General features: G+C 44.3%; 1 protein-coding gene across 1 annotated transcript; it reads left to right on the top strand.

The window, feature by feature from the left end:
- The first annotated feature begins 17,199 nt into the window (after positions 1 to 17,199).
- LOC138353916 (streptococcal hemagglutinin-like) lies at positions 17,200 to 20,330 on the top strand. The gene is made up of 2 exons (XM_069307341.1): positions 17,200 to 17,279; positions 18,308 to 20,330. The coding sequence occupies exons 1-2, from the start codon at positions 17,200 to 17,202 to the stop codon at positions 20,328 to 20,330; spliced, it is 2,103 nt and encodes a 700-aa protein (XP_069163442.1).
- The last annotated feature ends 1,110 nt before the right edge of the window (positions 20,331 to 21,440 follow it).

Genomic DNA, 21,440 nt, shown 5'->3' with positions numbered 1-21,440 from the left:
ATATATATATATATATATATATGAATGAAAACTCACACCCCAGAAGTGACTCGAACCCATACTCCCAGAAGCAACGCAACTGGTAACTACAGGGCGCCTTAATCCGCTTGACCATCACGGCCGTCAAAAGGAAGTGATAGCCGAGGCTATTTGAGCCACTTCCCCGACGGCAACTCGGATGGTAATCTTGGGCATAATTCATTCGCATATAGTCCTGGGGACCATTCAGGCTTGTTCGCATATATATATATATATATATATATAAAATGTTGTCATATTGTAAGTTAAATTTTGCCTGAATTTCGCCAAAGTGTTGATTTATTGTTTTTTTTATTAATCTGTGAAGAAATGTTTCAACTTTTAACTCTGTTTTTTATCTTAAATACTCAACAATGTTGGCTTTGCTTTGTTGATATATTTTTGTAATTTACCTTACAGCGGATAATGGAAGCCGAAATGCTTTCCAAAAATGATGAATAATATTATTAAGTGAATGTTTTATAGGTGATGTTTACCGTCGCCCTGGTCTTCATCATCACTCTGAAATTTTCCTTCGTTGTACCTAATAGGCGAAGTTACCTAATAGGCGAAGTTACCTAACAAGCCAAATTTTACTGAAATGTTATATTTCCCAATATTTTTTTATATGGAATGATTAAACTTTCCATTACAGTATACACGATTTCAAATATTTTTTAATCCGAGTTAAAATTAACATAGAAATTTGATCAAACCCATACTGCCAGGAGCACACTGCTGGCGTACAGGATCCCTTAACCGCTCGACCAACACGACCGGACAAAAGAGGATGGTAGCCGAGGTTATTTCCATCCCCCTGCCGGCACTCGGTTGGTAATCTTGGGCATGGTAGCAGTTGCATATTGTCCTGGGGACCATTCAGGCTTGTTCGCATTTGTGTTCCTCACGAGTGCCCCAAAGAATGAGGTGATTTGATAAAATACCACGCCCAAGATTACCAACCGAGTGCCGGCGGGGGATGGAAATAGCCTCGGCTACCATCCTCTTTTGTCCGGTCGTGTTGGTCGAGTAGTTAAGGGATCCTGTACGCCAGCAGTGTGCTCCTGGCAGTATGGGTTCGAGTCACTTCTGGGGTGTGAGTTTTCAGTTTATATATATATATATATATATATATATATATATATATATATATATATATATATATATATATATATATATATATATATATATATATATATATATACATAAATGCGAACAAGCTTGAATGGTCCCCAAGCCAAAATGCAACTGAAAACTGAAGCCAATATACATGTATATATAACGTTTGTGTGTGTGTGCGCGCGCGCGTGCACACACAAGCCTGCGTTCTTCAACTCACCAAGACTGTTGATAATACATATATATACCTTCCCTTCAACATCTCAGACTACAAAACGACCAATACCACAATAACTACTCAAATGTTATGATTACAAAGCCCATTTTGTACCGCGAATGTCCACGTGTGTGTGTGTGTGTGTGTGTGTGTGTGTGTGTGTGTGTGTGTGTGTGTGTGTGTGTGTGTGTGTGTGTGTGTGTGAACCCCCTTGAGGTTATCTTGAGGTTATCTTGAGGTTATCTTGAGGTTATCCCCTCCTGTAACCTCTTTCTTCCCAACTTGTGTAAATATTATGTAACTTGTAGGCGCGTCCTCCTGCACACTCCAGCAGGATACAGTTTTGTAACGTTATCATGTATCATTGTACACCTCCCCCGTCATACATTACAGGCGAGTATACATGTGTCCATCAGAGGCAATTGATTGTACAGTCTACATTGTACACTGAGAGGCATTTACCTGGAGAGTTAACTCACCTTAATAACCCATTTAGAGGAAGTGTTCAATATTCTGTGACTGTAAACAGATTATACAAGTCAATATATGTTTAATAAAATGTGGAAAACCCCCAGATTGTTTTTTTTTATTAACAAGAGAGTTTAAGAAAGATTTATTGGCTATTTTTGATTGGTTGATTACTCATTTGTTGATTGTTAAATAACTGGATGGTTGATTGTTGGTTAATTTTGTTAGCTGGTTGGTTGATTATGATTTAGTTTGATTTGTTTTGATTAATGATATCTAATTTTGATGACTTAACTGGCTGTGAAATTTCACACACCTGGTCATCAGTGACATAACTCTACACACCTGGTCATCAGTGATATAACTCTACACACCTGGTCATCAGTGACATAACTCTACACACCTGGACACCAGCGACATAACTCTACACATCTGGTCATCAGTGACAACTCTACACACCTGGTCATCAGTGACATAACTCTACACACCTGGTCATCAGTGACATAACTCTACACACCTGGTCATCAGTGACATAACTCTACACACCTGGTCATCAGTGACATAACTCTACACACCTGGTCATCAGCGACATAACTCTACACACCTGGTCATCAGTGACATAACTCTACACACCTGGTCATCAGTGACATAACTCTACACACCTGGTCATCAGTGACATAACTCTACACACCTGGTCATCAGTGACATAACTCTACACACCTGGTCATCAGTGACATAACTCTACACACCTGGATACCAGCGACATAACTCTACACACCTGGACACCAGTGACATAACTCTACACACCTGGACACCAGCGACATAACTCTACACACCTGGTCATCAGTGACATAACTCTACACACCTGGACACCAGTGACATAACTCTACACACCTGGACACCAGCGACATAACTCTACACACCTGGTCATCAGTGACATAACTCTACACACCTGGACACCAGCGACATAACTCTACACACCTGGACACCAGTGACATAACTCTACACACCTGGACACCAGTGACATAACTCTACACACCTGGACACAAGCGACATAACTCTACACACCTCCAGGTCGACGCCTCCAGGTCGACACCTCCAGGTCGACGCCTGCAGGTCGACGCCTCCAGGTCGACGCCTCCAGGTCGACGCCTGCAGGTCGACGCCTGCAGGTCGACGCCTCCAGGTCGACGCCTCCAGGTCGACGCCTCCAGGTCGACACCTCCAGGTCGACGCCTGCAGGTCGACGCCTCCAGGTCGACGCCTCCAGGTCGACACCTCCAGGTCGACGCCTCCAGGTCGACACCTCCAGGTCGACGCCTCCAGGTCGACACCTCCAGGTCGACGCCTGCAGGTCGACGCCTCCAGGTCGACGCCTGCAGGTCGACGCCTGCAGGTCGACGCCTCCAGGTCGACGCCTCCAGGTCGACGCCTGCAGGTCGACGCCTCCAGGTCGACACCTCCAGGTCGACGCCTCCAGGTCGACGCCTGCAGGTCGACGCCTGCAGGTCGACGCCTGCAGGTCGACGCCTCCAGGTCGACGCCAGCGAGGTAGGTCATATATTTACCCCCCCCCCCCCCCCCACCCACTCGAATTGTCCTGCACTTCATGTCAAAATGTATAATGAACAATGAATATAAAGTTAATGTATTATTAAGTCATGATATTTACATATTGTGTACAAACTGTTAATGTAATCAGAGATATTCATCGACACCTGAGGGACAGAGGACCTAGTTATTCATCAATACATGATGATGTACAGAGGACCATACTAATCATCACACAAATGGGTCATATGTAAAAAAAAATCAACACAGGGATTCAGAGGTACAAAGAACTCATCAACACATTAGGTTCAAGGGTCTATGTGATTCATCAGCACAGATGTACTGAGGGTCACCGTATTCATCACACATGGAACCAAAGTCTACGGTATTCATCTTGACGGGTTCAGAGCTTTAATTTGTTCATCAGCATTTTTGTGGCCAGATTCACGAAGTAGTTACGCAAGCACTTACGAACCTGTACATTTTTTCTCAATCTTTGGCGGCTTTGTTTACAATTATTAAACAGTTAATGAGCTCTGAAGTACCAGGAGGCTGTTTATAACAATAACAACAGTTGCTTGGGAAGTTTCATGCTTGTAAATTGTTTAATAAATGTAATCAAAGCCGTCAAAGATTGAGGAAAGATGTACACGTTCGTAAGTACTTGCGTAACTGCTTCGTGAATCTGCCTCCTGGTGATGGTGGAGTGAGGCGGCTGATCTAGAGTCTCACTGGAGAAGCTGTACATGAAGCTGTAGGTCGTTTAGAAGCCTAGACCTACAGCTTCATCCTGGTCTCCATCGCTGTCATCATCGTCTACATTTGGGGTTTTAGAGGGAAAGGTAGTTTTTGACCTCGGGCCAGATTCACGGAGCAGTTACGCAAGTACTTACGAACGTGTACATCTTACCTTAATCTTTGACGCCTTTGGTTACATTTATTAAACAGTTTACCAGCATGAAAACTTCCCATTCATCTGTTGTTATTGTTATAAACAGCCTTCGGGTGCTTCGGAGCTCATTAACTCTTTAATAATTATAAAAAAGCCGCCAAAGATTGAGAAAAGATGTACAGGTTCGTAAGTGCTTGCGTAACTGCTTCGTGAATCTTGCCCCTTCTCAGTAAGGAACAAGGAAGCAGCTTCCATGGAGTCTACACTGTCTTGAAGCGTCGCTAATTTAGCAACCTGTCCTCCTACAACCTGTCCTCCTACAACCTGTCCTCCTACAACCTGTCCTCCTACAACCTGTCCTCCTACAACCTGTCCTCCTACAAAGAACGTCGTATTTCGCTGGTATGCGTTACGTAAAAGCAAAAATTGTCGTCCTAGAAAATGGAAGCGGCTCGCGAAAGTGACGTACTGTCCCGTTTTCTGTTTTGGGTCCTCTGGTATGTTAGGATGAGGGCACTTTAGTACGACAGTTTCTTGACGTTGGGGAACCTTAGGAGGACGGGGTAGACAGTCTACGTCCTCTCAGTTAGTGCCTCCAGTACGTTAGTAGGCATCCATCAGTCTCAGGAGACTATGGAGTTGCGCTCTGGTTGTCGGTCTGGAGTGGCCTCACCAGGGCGCAAAGCCAGGGTAGGTTGATACGAAGGAGAAGCTGTTACCCATGCAGCAGGTCCCCCTTCCCCTCTCCAGGGCGCAAAGCCAGGATAGGATTTACTATTTACCTCCAGTAGGCAAGCAGTAATCCCCTCAGTAGGTCCCCAGTAGCGGTCCACAGTTATACACTGCCCGGACGATTCTCGGAGGCTTCCTCTTTCCTATTTTCCAACTCTCATTCACTGTTCTCTTGAAGATAAATTCGATCCGCTGCCATTACGGGTGAGAACAGCTACTCAGGCCGCAATTGCCTCTAATTAGACCCCTCTCGCTTGTAGCAGTCTCTTGGGAATCCAGGATTTTGCGTTTATATATAAAAGAGTTCTTACATACTTGTACAGTTCTACTACAGTTCTACAGTACATACTAGCGAGTTGTTACTCGCTAGTACAGCCACTAGCACGCATGACGTTACGAGCAGGTCCTTAATCCTAATTTTCCCCGGTATACGGCCCGCCAAATCGTTTAACAACCAGGGGCCAGATTCACGAAAGCAGTTACGCAAGCACTTACGAACGTGTACATCTTTCCTCAATCTTTGACGGCTTTGGTTACATTTATTAAACAGTTTACAAGCCTGAAAACTTCCCATTCAACTGTTGTTATAAACAGCCTTCTGGTGCTTCGGAGCTCATGAACTGTTAAATAATTGTAAACAAAGCCGCCAAAGATTGAGAAAAGATGTACAGGTCCGAAAGTGTTTGCGTAAGTGCTTTCGTGAATCAGGCCCCAGGTACCCTTCACTGCTGGGTGAACACTCTTGCTTATACTGTCATCAACTCCGGCCGGAGCCTCCTGCTGAAGGAGTTTAGTTGTTACCGTTTAGTTAATGCCTCATACCTGGCCACGGGGCGCTTCTCTGACATAACCTCTACCATCCACAGCTGTGCCTGGGACTGGGGTCCACAGCTGTGCCTGGGACTGTGGTCCACAGCTGTGCCTGAGACTGTGGTCCACAGCTGTGCCTGGGACTGGGGTCCACAGCTGTGCCTGAGACTGTGGTCCACAGCTGTGCATGCGACTGGGGTCCACAGCTGTGCATGCGACTGGGGTCCACAGCTGTGCCTGAGACTGTGGTCCACAGCTGTGCCTGAGACTGTGGTCCACAGCTGTGCCTGGGACTGTGGTCCACAGCTGTGCATGCGACTGGGGTCCACAGCTGTGCCTGAGACTGTGGTCCACAGCTGTACATGCGACTGGGGTCCACAGCTGTGCCTGAGACTGTGGTCCACAGCTGTGCCTGAGACTGTGGTCCACAGCTGTGCCTGGGACTGTGGTCCACAGCTGTGCCTGGGACTGTGGTCCACAGCTGTGCATGCGACTGGGGTCCACAGCTGTGCCTGAGACTGTGGTCCACAGCTGTGCATGCGACTGGGGTCCACAGCTGTGCCTGGGACTGGGGTCCACATATGTGCATGCGACTGGGGTCCACAGCTGTGCCTGGGACTGTGGTCCACAGCTGTGCCTGGGACTGCGGTCCACATCTGTGCATGCGACTGAGGTCCACAGCTGTGCATGCGACTGCGGTCCACAGCTGTGCATGCGACCACGGTCCACAGCTGTGCATGCGACTGTGGTCCACAGCTGTGCATGCGACTGTGGTCCACAGCTGTGCATGCGACTGGGGTCCACAGCTGTGCATGCGACTGAGGTCCACAGCTGTGCATGCAACTGGGGTCCACAGCTGTGCATGCGACTGTGGTCCACAGCTGTGCATGCGACTGGGGTCCACAGCTGTGCATGCGACTGAGGTCCACAGCTGTGCATGCGACTGTGGTCCACAGCTGTGCATGCGACTGTGGTCCACAGCTGTGCATGCGACTGGGGTCCACAGCTGTGCATGCGACTGAGGTCCACAGCTGTGCATGCAACTGGGGTCCACAGCTGTGCATGCGACTGGGGTCCACAGCTGTGCATGCGACTGGGGTCCACAGCTGTGCATGCGACTGGGGTCCACAGCTGTGCATGCGACTGGGGTCCACAGCTGTGCATGCGACTGGGGTCCACAGCTGTGCATGCGACTGGGGTCCACAGCTGTGCATGCGACTGGGGTCCACAGCTGTGCATGCGACTGGGGTCCACAGCTGTGCCTGGGACTGTGGTCCACAGCTGTGCCTGGGACTGTCCTAACCCTCTACTCCTGCTTTTTCTCACACACTTGTCACTCACTTCTCCAAGCCGTCAAACATTTCTCATCCTTCTCAACCTTCTTGCTTTTCCCCAGTCCGTCCTCCTAAGGTTTCCCAACGTCAAGAAAACGGTCAATTTAAAGTACCCTTCTCCTAACCTACCAGAGGACCAGAAACAGAAAACGTGACAGTACGTCACTCTCGTGAGCCGCTTCCATTTTCTAGCACGACACTTTTTGGCCTTATGGAGAGAGAGAGAGAGAGAGAGAGAGAGAGAGAGAGAGAGAGAGAGAGAGAGAGAGAGAGAGAGAGAGAGAGAGAGAGAGAGAGAGAGAGAGAGAGGAGGAGGAATGAAGAGGAAAGAACAGTGTACACCATGAATCTATCGTAAGTGTTTAATTATGTGTCGATAAAATTACCTTGTTTGCTTTCAATTTAAAAAAAATATCTTGCTTTCATTAGAGTTTTCTGGCATAGAGTAGTAGAGGAAGCCTGTAGAGGAAGCTGCTCTCTCTCGCATGTTCCCGTCAGAGAACAGCCTCCTCTACTGCCTCTCGCTGTTTATAACCAGTACACAAATGCCTTCCTTATACACACAAAACACTTCCACTAGGACTTGATCTGGGCAGCAAGGAGAGGAAACTCACAAAGCTTCCTCAGGGCAGTACGCTCAGGTCCAGTACCCTCCAGAGAGGTCTCATATCTTCTCTGAGAGATTACAGACATTAATTCGTATGCAGACGAGGTGTCACAATAACGTGGCTCGAATAAGTCAAGAATCGACACAATCGACTTGAGAATGGTCCAGGACGGACCGAAACGTCGTCGTCCCTTCACTTTCTAGTGTGGGCTTTGGTCAACATTACTTCGTAATCTGAGCAGCAGCAGCAGCAGCAGCAGCAGCAGCAGCAGCAGCAGCAGCAGCAGCAGCTGCACCAGCAACAGCAGCACCAGCAGCAGCAGCAGCAGCTGCAGACACACATTAGGTTAACTTACAATAACAGAAGCCTGCAGTCTCCACCTGAAGAGAATAATGGCTGCACTCACCTCGCTAGCTACGTGCTTCAGCACTCACCTCGCTAGCTACGTGCTTCAGCACTCACCTCGCTAGCTACGTGCTTCAGCACTTACCTCGCTAGCTATGTGCTTCAACACTTACCTCGCTAGCTACGTGCTTCAACACTCACCTCGCTAGCTACGTGCTTCAGCACTTACCTCGCTAGCTACGTGCTTCAGCACTCACCTTGCTAGCTACGTGCTTCAGCACTCACCTTGCTAGCTACGTGCTTCAGCACTCACCTCGCTAGCTACGTGCTTCAGCACTCACCTCGCTAGCTACGTGCTTCAGCACTCACCTCGCTAGCTACGTGCTTCAACACTTACCTCGCTAGCTACGTGCTTCAGCACTCACCTAGCTAGCTACGTGCTTCAGCACTCACCTCGCTAGCTACGTGCTTCAGCACTCACCTTGCTAGCTACGTGCTTCAGCACTCACCTCGCTAGCTACGTGCTTCAGCACTCACCTTGCTAGCTACGTGCTTCAGCACTCACCTCGCTAGCTACGTGCTTCAGCACTCACCTCGCTAGCTACGTGCTTCAGCACTCACCTCGCTAGCTACGTGCTTCAGCACTCACCTCGCTAGCTACGTGCTTCAGCACTCACCTCGCTAGCTACGTGCTTCAGCACTCACCTCGCTAGCTACGTGCTTCAGCACTTACCTCGCTAGCTACGTGCTTCAACACTCACCTCGCTAGCTACGTGCTTTAGCACTTACCTCGCTAGCTACGTGCTTCAACACTTACCTCGCTAGCTACGTGCTTCAGCACTCACCTTGCTAGCTACGTGCTTCAGCACTCACCTCGCTAGCTACGTGCTTCAGCACTCACCTCGCTAGCTACGTGCTTCAGCACTCACCTCGCTAGCTACGTGCTTCAGCACTCACCTCGCTAGCTACGTGCTTCAGCACTCACCTCGCTAGCTACGTGCTTCAGCACTTACCTCGCTAGCTACGTGCTTCAACACTCACCTCGCTAGCTACGTGCTTTAGCACTTACCTCGCTAGCTACGTGCTTCAACACTTACCTCGCTAGCTACGTGCTTCAACACTCACCTCGCTAGCTACGTGCTTCAACACTTACCTCGCTAGCTACGTGCTTCAACACTCACCTCGCTAGCTACGTGCTTCAACACTCACCTCGCTAGCTACGTGCTTCAACACTCACCTCGCTAGCTACGTGCTTCAGCACTTACCTCGCTAGCTACGTGCTTCAACACTCACCTTGCTAGCTACGTGCTTCAACACTCACCTCGCTAGCTACGTGCTTCAACACTCACCTCGCTAGCTACGTGCTTCAACACTCACCTCGCTAGCTACGTGCTTCAACACTCACCTCGCTAGCTACGTGCTTCAGCACTCACCTCGCTAGCTACGGGCTTCAACACTCACCTCGCTAGCTACGTGCTTCAACACTCACCTCGCTAGCTACGTGCTTCAACACTTACCTCGCTAGCTACGTGCTTCAGCACTCACCTCGCTAGCTACGTGCTTCAACACTTACCTCGCTAGCTACGTGCTTCAGCACTCACCTCGCTAGCTACGTGCTTCAACACTTACCTCGCTAGCTACGTGCTTCAACACTCACCTCGCTAGCTACGTGCTTCAACACTCACCTTGCTAGCTACGTGCTTCAGCACTCACCTTGCTAGCTACGTGCTTCAACACTCACCTTGCTAGCTACGTGCTTCAGCACTCACCTTGCTAGCTACGTGCTTCAGCACTCACCTTGCTAGCTACGTGCTTCAGCACTCACCTTGCTAGCTACGTGCTTCAGCACTCACCTTGCTAGCTACGTGCTTCAGCACTCACCTTGCTAGCTACGTGCTTCAACACTCACCTTGCTAGCTACGTGCTTCAGCACTCACCTTGCTAGCTACGTGCTTCAACACCCACCTCGCTAGCTACGTGCTTCAACACCCACCTCGCTAGCTACGTGCTTCAACACCCACCTCGCTAGCTACGTGCTTCATCACCCACCTCGCTAGCTACGTGCTTCAACACTCACCTCGCTAGCTACGTGCTTCAGGACCCACCTCGCTAGCTACGTGCTTCAACACCCACCTCGCTAGCTACGTGCTTGAAGCAAGAGCAAGACCCACTCTCTATATGACGCTGAGGGGCATTAGCCGCCCTTCAACACGAGGGAGTGCGAATAATGAGTGTCGGACGACGCCGTTTGTCTCACTCATTGAGTTACACGAGTGCAAATTACCAGCGAATACCAGCCGGCGACACGACCTGTCGCTGCCTGCTACTTGACACCTCACTTCTCCACCACCTGAAGAACTAGCTCACACTCTGCCAGTTCTCCACCACCTGAAGAACTGTGAGTGAACACACACAAATATTTCCGTGAGTTCCCCTTTTACGGCATCGCTACACGTGCCCCCCCACACGTGCCCTCCACCACACGTGACCCCCACCACACGTGCCCCCCACCACACGTGACCTCCACCACACGTGACCCCCACCACACGTGCCCCCCACTACACGTGCCCCCCACCACACGTGCCCCCCACCACACGTGCCCCCCCACACGTGCCCTCCAGCATACGTGCCCCCCACCACACGTGCCCCCCACCACACGTGCCCTCCACCACACGTGCCCTCCAGCATACGTGCCCTCCAGCATACGTGCCCCCCACCACACGTGCCCCCCACCACACGTGGCCTCCAGCACACGTGCCCCCCACCACACGTGCCCCCCACCACACGTGCCCTCCAGCACACGTGACCCCCACCACACGTGCCCCCCACCACACGTGCCCTCCAGCACACGTGCCCTCCAGCACACGTGACCCCCACCACACGTACCCTACGCCACACGTGCCCCCCACCACACGTGCCCCCCACCACACGTGCCCTACGCCACACGTGGAGGGCACGTGTGGTGGAGGGCAAGCAAATACAAGCAAAACTTGCTATATAATTACATAACTCGCACAATGACAATCAATACACAACAGGTGTAAATACACAATTCGTCCATATACAATCACACAACATGTGCAATTAATACACAACTTGCACAAATATTAAACATTTTTCATAATAATTATTGCACAACTTGCATAAATGCAATCAAAATACATATCCCCAGCACAAATACATACAATACATAACTAGCCCAAATATGTAAATACGTAACTAGCACAAATGCACAATTCACACAAATACAATTACAACATATGCACAATTAATACGCAACTTGCACAAAATATAATCAATACACAACTAACCCAAATATGAACACCACTACTCAATTCCACATATACACATACAAAACATGCACAATTAATACACAACTTGCACAAACAATACACAATTTTTAGGAATATAATTAATACATAATTGCAATCATCATACGACTTATGTAAAATACAGAATCTGCACAATTAATACACAACTTACATAAGTCTAATAATTGTGCAATTTGCACAGTTACAGTCACAGTCAAACTAGGTAAACAATACACAATTTGCATTATATTTTTTCCAGGTATGTTTTGGTCATCATTTATATTATGCCGAGTTTAACCAAGCCCCCCCCCCAAAAAAAAAAGAAGTCAGGGTTTCACATGAATGAATGGCAAGTCTGACATCCTATGAACTCAATATAAAAACACATTTCCATAAATGTTTCAACATTATTAGTGCTAAACTATTCATCTAGCATATGTTTTTAATGTTTTTAATGTCTTATTAACACCCCCTTTGTTACATCCTCTTCAATCTTATCACCATATTTATTTAGACAAACCCCTCAAACAGACTTATTGGTTCTAGCCTTAGTTATGTTAGGGACAGGCGAGGTTAGGTGAAGTCAGTATGATAATTTTAAGCAAATTTATTATATCCGATCAAAAATGCAACCAATTAAAACCTAAATTCATCTAAATCCATCGAAAAATATACTTATACTATAGAAATTTAACCGAATTCAACCTAGCAAAAGCTAAACTAACTCAATATGAGCATCCCATATCCTCACATACAAGCCTATGTCACCTCTGTCAGCACATGAGTTAGCTATAGGTAGAACCCCAAAATAGGTAAATTTACAAAAAAATTTGAATATGTTAGTTCATTACCCCTAAGATATTATATATCTTACCCTACACAACCTCACCTAACCTGGCCTAGCATATCCAAAGCTAGAATTGATTAAAGTTGGCGAAATTTGTACTATCCTATCTAATGTCAGCAAATTTAAGACAATTTCCACAAATATACCCAAAAATATTTTGTAACAGCACAGCCAAAGACTATTTTAGCCAAGTTTTCACTTATTCTACACAACGTTACCTAACCTATCCTAACATATACAAAGCTAGATTTCATTATAAGTTGGTGAAATTTATGCTGTCCAACCTAAATTCATCCTAATTTAAGACAGTTTCCACAAATATACCCAAAAATATTTTGAAACATAGCACAGCCAAAGACCATTTTTGCCAAGTTTTCACTGATTCTAACTTACCCTACACAACCTTACCTAACCTATCCTAACATATACAAAGCTAGATTTCATTATAAGTTGGTGAAATTTATGCTGATGAAATTAGGCGAAGGGAGCAGAAGGGTGAACACAAGGTACCATCTGGGAGGTGAAATCCTGCAAGAGTCAAATAGAGAGAAAGATCTGGAGGTTGATATCACACTGAACCTGTCCCCAGAGACCCACATCAAAAGGATATCATCAGCGGCATATGCTAGGTTGGCCAACATAAGAACTGCCTTTAGAAACCTGTGTAAGGAATCGTTCAGGACCCCATATACAACTTATGTCAGACCAATCCTGGAATATGCAGTTCCTACCTGGAGTCCATATCTAGTTAAACACAAGACAAAGTTAGAGAAGATTCAGAGGAATGCCAAAAGACTTGTCCCGGAACTGAGAGGTATGAGCTACGAGGAAAGGCTGAAGGAGCTGAACCTCACGTCCCTGGAAAACAGAAAAGTGGAGACATGATAACCACCTACAAAATTCTCAGGGGAATTGACAGGGTGGATAAAGACAAACTCTTCAGCACGGGTGGGACACGTGAGGAACACAAATGCGAACAATGCGTACACAAATGAGTTTTTAGTTGCATATAGTCCTGGGGACCATTCAGGCTTGTTTGCATTTGTGTTCCTTAGGTGTGCCCCAAAGAATGAAGTGATTTGATAAAATACCACGCCCAAGATTACCAACCGAGTGCCGGCGGGGGGATGGAAATAGCCTCGGCTACCATCCTCTTTTGTCCTGCCGTGTTGGTCGAGTGGTTAAGGGATCCTGTACGCCAGCGGAGTGCTCCTGGCAGTATGGGTTCGAGTCACTTCTGGGGTGTGAGTTTTCAGTTATATATATATTATATATATATATATATATATATATATATATATATATATATATATATATATATATATATATATATATATATATATATATATCGTTGCTAAATAATTGCTAATATATTATTGTATCACTCACCCTTGGTATATTACCCATTCACTAAATTCATCGCAACCGATGTAAAACCAAAATTAGTGTTCAACATCCCATGTGTGTGTGTATACAACATTAACTAACGGAGGTCACAGGTCTATTACTTATCCGGCCAGCTTCCTCTGCTCCAAGTTAACTATCGCCCAGATTAATCCCAAACTCAGGTCAAGGCATTTGCTCTCTGGGTAAACTTAATCTGTAGAACCCAATCAGTAGGCGAGAAGCCCCGATCCTGAGGCTCTTGAGGGCTGGAGCCAAGGACGAAGGAGGTGGAACAGACAGGAGAAGTGTTGGAGTGACTAAGAGAGAGGTAGCAAGAGGGAGTGAGCTAGGAAGGAAGAGAGCACAGGAGAGGGTAAAGGGAGGGGGAAGGATGTGTTAAATGTAAAGAGGAAGGAAGAAGTAATTATCAGAAGAAGGCAGTAAGCTGGGAAAGACTATGCAGCACCATCATATGTGCTGGGTATTTTTGTCAAAAGGCGCTGAATATCACTAAGGATGCCAATACGAGAGGAAGGGCGGAGTAGCGAGACACAGGACCAGCAACACATACAAACACAGCAGATGACGTGTCCGCGCAAATACAGCTATTCACAGTAAACACTTGTCAATTTCCTTGTAATGCTGTGGTAAGATCAGGATAGAAAAGCAGACGTCTCTCTCTCTCTCTCTCTCTCTCTCTCTCTCTCTCTCTCTCTCTCTCTCTCTCTCTCTCTCTCTCTCTCTCTCTCTCTCTCTTTCTTTCTCTCCACCTTCTGACATCAGCGTCACACATTGATAGCAGTAGAAAAGAAAATTATCAGGTCAGTCACTATTGGCATTGAGGCACATTCCTATGTTTGTTTCTTTGGTGTAGACTGCAGTATTGAAGCCTCCGCTCCTTTCCGTGACTGTTACATCCAGAAAATGGAGATGGAGAACAATGGGAAGCTGCCATTTTGGATGTAACAGTCACGGAAAGGAGCGGAGGCTTCTATACTGCAGTCTACACCAAAGAAACAAACATAGGAATGTGCCTCAATGCCAACAGTGACTGCCCGGACAGGTACAAGAGGAGTGTTGTCAATGCTTACGTCGACCGTGCTCTCAGCCACAGCTCAGGATGGAAAGAAGTCGATGAAGAACTCTGTAGGGTAAGGCAGGTCCTAGTCAACAACGGCTTCTCTAATGGTTTCGTTGAAGACATCATAAGAAGGAAGGTGAAACGCCATGCAACTTCTGAAGAGTCAACCAACACAACACTTGTACCCCCAATTAGACTATTTGACAGGAACTTCTTTTCGACGGCTCATAAAACGGAGGAAAGAGTCCTAAAAGATATTGTTGATAGGAACGTTATCCCTACAGACAAAAATCAGAAAATGCAATTGATAATTTATTATTAAACCAAAAAACGGCCAATCTACTCATGAAAAACTCACTAGACACCAAGCAGAACGCTTTGAAGGAGACCAATGTCGTCTATGCCTTTAAATGCCCTTTTGGGGACTGTAAGCCCCAAAGAACTCAGTATATAGGCAAGACAACAACGTCTCTTTCTAAGCGACTAACAATGCATAAACAACAGGGCTCCATCAAGGAACATATAATCTCTTCTCACAACCAGACCATCACCAGAGAAATCTTAAAAAACAACACAGAAATCATGGATAGGTACGGCGATAGCAGGCGGCTTGACATCAGCGAGGCACTACACATCAAAAAGTCAACACCAGCAATCAACAGCCAATTACTGCACAACTATATTCTACCCACTTCAAGACCCCGAACCAATATGGAAGCAGCAAGAGGAAGTATGGGCCAATAGACCTTCTGCAGTTACTTCCATTCATATGTTCACTTATCCAATTTATACCTATTGTTTCGTGTTCTGTCTTGTGTTTGTCACCTCACCCAAAACTTTTGTACCATGTCACCTCGTCCAATACAGTATAAGTACAAAGAATTTGTGTGTAAATTAAGTCTTTGAAAATGTAATACGAATTACGAAACGCGTTCAGGCGTCAGACAATTTAAAAATGAATTTCGGAGAATTGTTATTTTTATTACCACCGACAGTGAAGAAAAACATAAGAAATATTGAGAAGATTCGTGTTAGAATTATTAATCTTACCTTTTCGGTCATATTCAACAACATGTATTATATATATATATATATATATATATATATATATATATATATATATATATATATATATATATATATATATATATATATATATATAAAGACAACATAACGAAAATAAGTATAGAATGGTTGGCAGAAAGCAAGCATTCAGTGATGAAGATGGCATTATGATAATAAAATTGTAAATCTTCAGTAACCATTAAGAGCCACATACATCACCTAGAAGGGAGAGGAGTCAAGAAACTTACAGCTCTACGACGCATCTCATAACCGTCGGGACGGTAGCGATTGTGAACCCTAGTGCGAAGTAAACGTCCCCTGCTACCTTCAGTATGCAACGCTCTCCTGGATGACTTAGTCCAGACAAGAACCATGCTAGAAGGGTCGTCATTAGTCATGACCTGATCTTGTTGGACTGAACTGCACCTTAAAGCCTTCGACACCGGAGAGATGTTGGCGAACGTGCTGTTATGCACAAGAACAATGTTTTAAAGGTTCTCCATTTGGCCCAACTTCTTGTACAATCAGAAGTTGGCAATCAAAACAAAAGACACCCAGCAGTCAACAGCCTCTTACTGGCAGTGGCAGTATGAGCACTGACTCAGTATGTGGTGTTCCTTCCGCACTCAGGCTGGTCTCATCCTCCTCCTTCTGACACACAGCCACCGACCGTTGACCCATGGTCGAAGGTCGACGTCATGGTCATCTTTGACTCCGAAGAACGAACATCACTGGCAGTTGACCAGACCACACACTAGAAGGTGAAGGGACGACGACGTTTCGGTCCGTCCTGGACCATTCTCAAGTCGATTGTCCAGGACGGACCGAAACGTTGTCGTCCCTTCACCTTCTAGTGTGTGGTCTGGCCAACATACTTTAGCCACGTTATTGTGACTCACCGCCATCACTGGCAATGCCTTTCTCAAGAACATCACTTCATTGCCGATCATTCAGCTGACTCGCATTTGGAAGAGGCTGTGGCACACTGTTGGCTCCTGATTCATCTTGTATTTAACACGACAGTTACCTAGCATTAAATTCAGTTTATTCCTTATGGACACAAGGAGTAATTTCACCAAATAAATGAGTTTTTAAGGTCATGCTTCAGATGAGCTGATGTGGCCTAACAGACCTTACCTTGCAGTTTCATTAGAAATAACGGCACAATGAACCTTTGTCTTAGTTAAAAACAAAAAGAGAAGAAAGTATGAAAGAAGGGAGATATGAAGTGGGTTGGAGGTTACGGGGTTACGGAGGAGTGAGGGAGGTTTGCTGAAGGAGAGTTGAGGCAAAAAATGAGCGTAAGGAAAAATGATTACATAAGTAGGCAAGGAAGAATGGAACAAGTAAGCCGAAGAAAGAGAAGAAAACGTGAAAAATAGGTAAAGAATATTTAAGAATTACACAGAGGCACAATGAAGGAAAGAAATGTGAAAAAGAAAGAGGCTTCAAGAGAAAACGATAAACATGCAGACAAAGGACGTAGGCTACGAAGGTTGGTGGCATGGAAGCTGGAGTACACACTCGCATGATGCTGTCAACTCTCAACTGGATCATATCCACTCATAACCCGCCCATATATACTCGTAATTGATCCTATCAACTCTCAACTGGGTGATATCCACTCATAACCCGCCCATATATACTCGTAATTGATCCTATCAACTCTCAACTGCCATTATTCACTCTTAAATGACCATAAACTCTAAACTGGTCATATGCACTCAAAACTAGGCATATAACTGGCCTTATATCCCTTTAACTAGTCACATTCCCTCTCCCCGAGTTCCTAAAAGTGTATTAAACCATATATCAGCTGGTGTCGAAACAGCTGGCAATTGTTGCCAACTAAGAAGTTTTCATTAAAAGTAAAAAAAAGTCCTGATTGTGCTGTGTTGAAAAAGATGAAGTAATTCAGTTTGCTGGCAGCTGCTACGAGCAATTTACTGGAAGTAACTCGCGCGTGTGTCAACTGATGAGATATTTAATATAAAATGAAATAATTCTTGCTAACTTTCATATGTTGAGATGAATTGTTTTACATCGGTTTTCATTTGCATTCATCTCCTCTTCTGCCCTTGTTCATTATTTTGTTGTTGTTGCTGCTAATGTTACTTTAATTGTTGCTGCTAATGTTACTTTAATTGTTGCTGCTAATGTTACTTTAATTGTTGCTGCTAATGTTACTTTAATTGTTGCTGCTAATGTTACTTTAATTGTTGCTGCTAATGTTACTTTAATTGTTGCTGCTAATATTACTTTAATTGTTGCTGCTAATGTTACTTTAATTGTTGCTGCTAATGTAACTTTAACTGTTGCTGCTAATGTTACTTTAACTGTTGCTGCTAATGTTACTTTAACTGTTGCTGCTAATGTTACTTTAATTGTTGCTGCTAATATTACTTTAATTGTTGCTGCTAATGTTACTTTAACTGTTGCTGCTAATGTTACTTTAATTGTTGCTGCTAATATTACTTTAATTGTTGTTGCTAATGTTACTTTAATTGTTGCTGCTAATGTTAGTTTAATTGTTGCTGCTAATGTTACTTTAATTGTTGCTGCTAATGTTACTTTAACTGTTGCTGCTAATGTAACTTTAACTGTTGCTGCTAATGTTACTTTAACTGTTGCTGCTAATGTTACTTTAACTGTTGCTGCTAATGTTACTTTAATTGTTGCTGCTAATATTACTTTAATTGTTGCTGCTAATGTTACTTTAACTGTTGCTGCTAATGTTACTTTAATTGTTGCTGCTAATATTACTTTAATTGTTGTTGCTAATGTTACTTTAATTGTTGCTGCTAATGTTACTTTAATTGTTGCTGCTAATGTTACTTTAATTGTTGCTGCTAATGTTACTTTAACTGTTGCTGCTAATGTTACTTTAATTGTTGCTGCTAATGTTACTTTAATTGTTGCTGCTAATGTTACTTTAATTGTTGCTGCTAATATTACTTTAATTGTTGCTGCTAATGTTACTTTAATTGTTGCTGCTAATGTTACTTTAATTGTTGCTGCTAATGTAACTTTAATTGTTGCTGCTAATGTTACTTTAATTGTTGCTGCTAATGTTACTTTAACTGTTGCTGCTAATGTTACTTTAACTGTTGCTGCTAATGTAACTTTAACTGTTGCTGCTAATGTAACTTTAACTGTTGCTGCTAATGTTACTTTACCTGTTGCTGCTAATGTTACTTTAACTGTTGCTGCTAATGTTACTTTAACTGTTGCTGCTAATGTAACTTTAACTGTTGCTGCTAATGTTACTTTAACTGTTGCTGCTAATGTAACTTTAACTGTTGCTGCTAATGTAACTTTAACTGTTGCTGCTAATGTAACTTTAACTGTTGCTGCTAATGTAACTTTAACTGTTGCTGCTAATGTTACTTTAACTGTTGCTGCTAATGTAACTTTAACTGTTGCTGCTAATGTTACTTTAACTGTTGCTGCTAATGTTACTTTAACTGTTGCTGCTAATGTTACTTTAACTGTTGCTGCTAATGTAACTTTAACTGTTGCTGCTAATGTTACTTTAATTGTTGCTGCTAATGTTACTTTAACTGTTGCTGCTAATGTTACTTTAACTGTTGCTGCTAATGTAACTTTAACTGTTGCTGCTAATGTTACTTTAATTGTTGCTGCTAATGTAACTTTAACTGTTGCTGCTAATGTTACTTTAACTGTTGCTGCTAATGTAACTTTAACTGTTGCTGCTAATGTTACATTAACTGTTGCTGCTAATGTAACTTTAACTGTTGCTGCTAATGTAACTTTAACTGTTGCTGCTAATGTTACTTTAACTGTTGCTGCTAATGTTACTTTAACTGTTGCTGCTAATATTACTTTAATTGTTGCTGATAATGTTACTTTAACTGTTGCTGCTAATGTTACTTTAATTGTTGCTGCTAATGTAACTTTAACTGTTGCTGCTAATGTTACTTTAACTGTTGCTGCTAATGTAACTTTAACTGTTGCTGCTAATGTTACATTAACTGTTGCTGCTAATGTAACTTTAACTGTTGCTGCTAATGTAACTTTAACTGTTGCTGCTAATGTTACTTTAACTGTTGCTGCTAATGTTACTTTACCTGTTGCTGCTAATGTTACTTTAACTGTTGCTGCTAATGTAACTTTAACTGTTGCTGCTAATGTAACTTTAACTGTTGCTGCTAATGTAACTTTAACTGTTGCTGCTAATGTAACTTTAACTGTTGCTGCTAATGTTACTTTACCTGTTGCTGCTAATGTTACATTAACTGTTGCTGCTAATGTAACTTTAACTGTTGCTGCTAATGTAACTTTAACTGTTGCTGCTAATGTTACTTTAACTGTTGCTGCTAATGTTACTTTACCTGTTGCTGCTAATGTAACTTTAACTGTTGCTGCTAATGTTACATTAACTGTTGCTGCTAATGTAACTTTAACTGTTGCTGCTAATGTAACTTTAACTGTTGCTGCTAATGTTACTTTAACTGTTGCTGATAATGTTACTTTAACTGTTGCTGCTAATGTTACTTTAACTGTTGCTGTAACTCCTGAGCTTTAGAGAGTCCACTTGAGTACTGCCTTCGTCAGATTGACTTCCTCGATTTAGGGGAATATATAAGAGAACAACAACAACTTGCAAGGGAAAACATAGACGTTTGAGCACTCTCTTGCATTCACACATTTTCTCAAGGAATATATGTACATATTGGTGAGAATATGTACATATTGGTGAGAATATGTACATATTGGTGAGAATATGTACATATTGGTGAGAATATGTACATATTGGTGAGAATATGTACATATTGGTGAGAATATGTACATATTGGTGAGAATATGTACATACAGGTGAGAATATGTACATATTGGTGAGAATATGTACATATTGGTGAGAATATGTACATATTGGTGAGAATATGTACACACTGGTGAGAATATGTACACACTGGTGAGAATATGTACACACTGGTGAGAATATGTACACACTGGTGAGAATATGTACATATTGGTGAGAATATGTACACACTGGGGAGAATATGTGCACACAGGTGAGAATATGTACACACTGGTGAGAATATGTACACACTGGGGAGAATATGTACACACTGGTGAGAATATGTACACGTGGGCAATAATATGAACATAATGGAGAGAATATGTAGAGAAAAGACTATGGCACATACACAACGTGACACGTGCAGCAGGTGACGTGACACGTGCAACAGGTGACGTGACACGTGCAACAGGTGACGTGACACGTGCAACAGTTAATATGACACGTGCAACAGGTGACGTGACACGTGCAGCAGGTGACGTGACACGTGCAGCAGGTGACGTGACACGTGCAACAGTTAATATGACACGTGCAACAGGTGACGTGACACGTGCAGCAGGTGACGTGACACGTGCAGCAGGTGACGTGACACGTGCAACAGTTAATATGACACGTGCAACAGGTGACGTGACACGTGCAACAAGTGACGTGATACGTGCAGCAGGTGACGTGACACGTGCAACAGGCGACGTGACACGTGCAACAGGTGACGTGACACGTGCAACAGATGACGTGACACGTGCAACAGGCGACGTGATACGTGCAACAGGCGACGTGACACGTGCAACAGGTGACGTGACACGTGCAACAGGCGACGTGACACGTGCAACAGGC

This window comes from Procambarus clarkii, chromosome 60, assembly GCF_040958095.1.
Source record: "Procambarus clarkii isolate CNS0578487 chromosome 60, FALCON_Pclarkii_2.0, whole genome shotgun sequence".
NCBI lineage: Eukaryota > Metazoa > Arthropoda > Malacostraca > Decapoda > Cambaridae > Procambarus > Procambarus clarkii.
The sequence above is the reverse complement of the archived record's forward strand: the minus strand, read 5'-3'. Positions and strand labels throughout refer to the sequence as shown.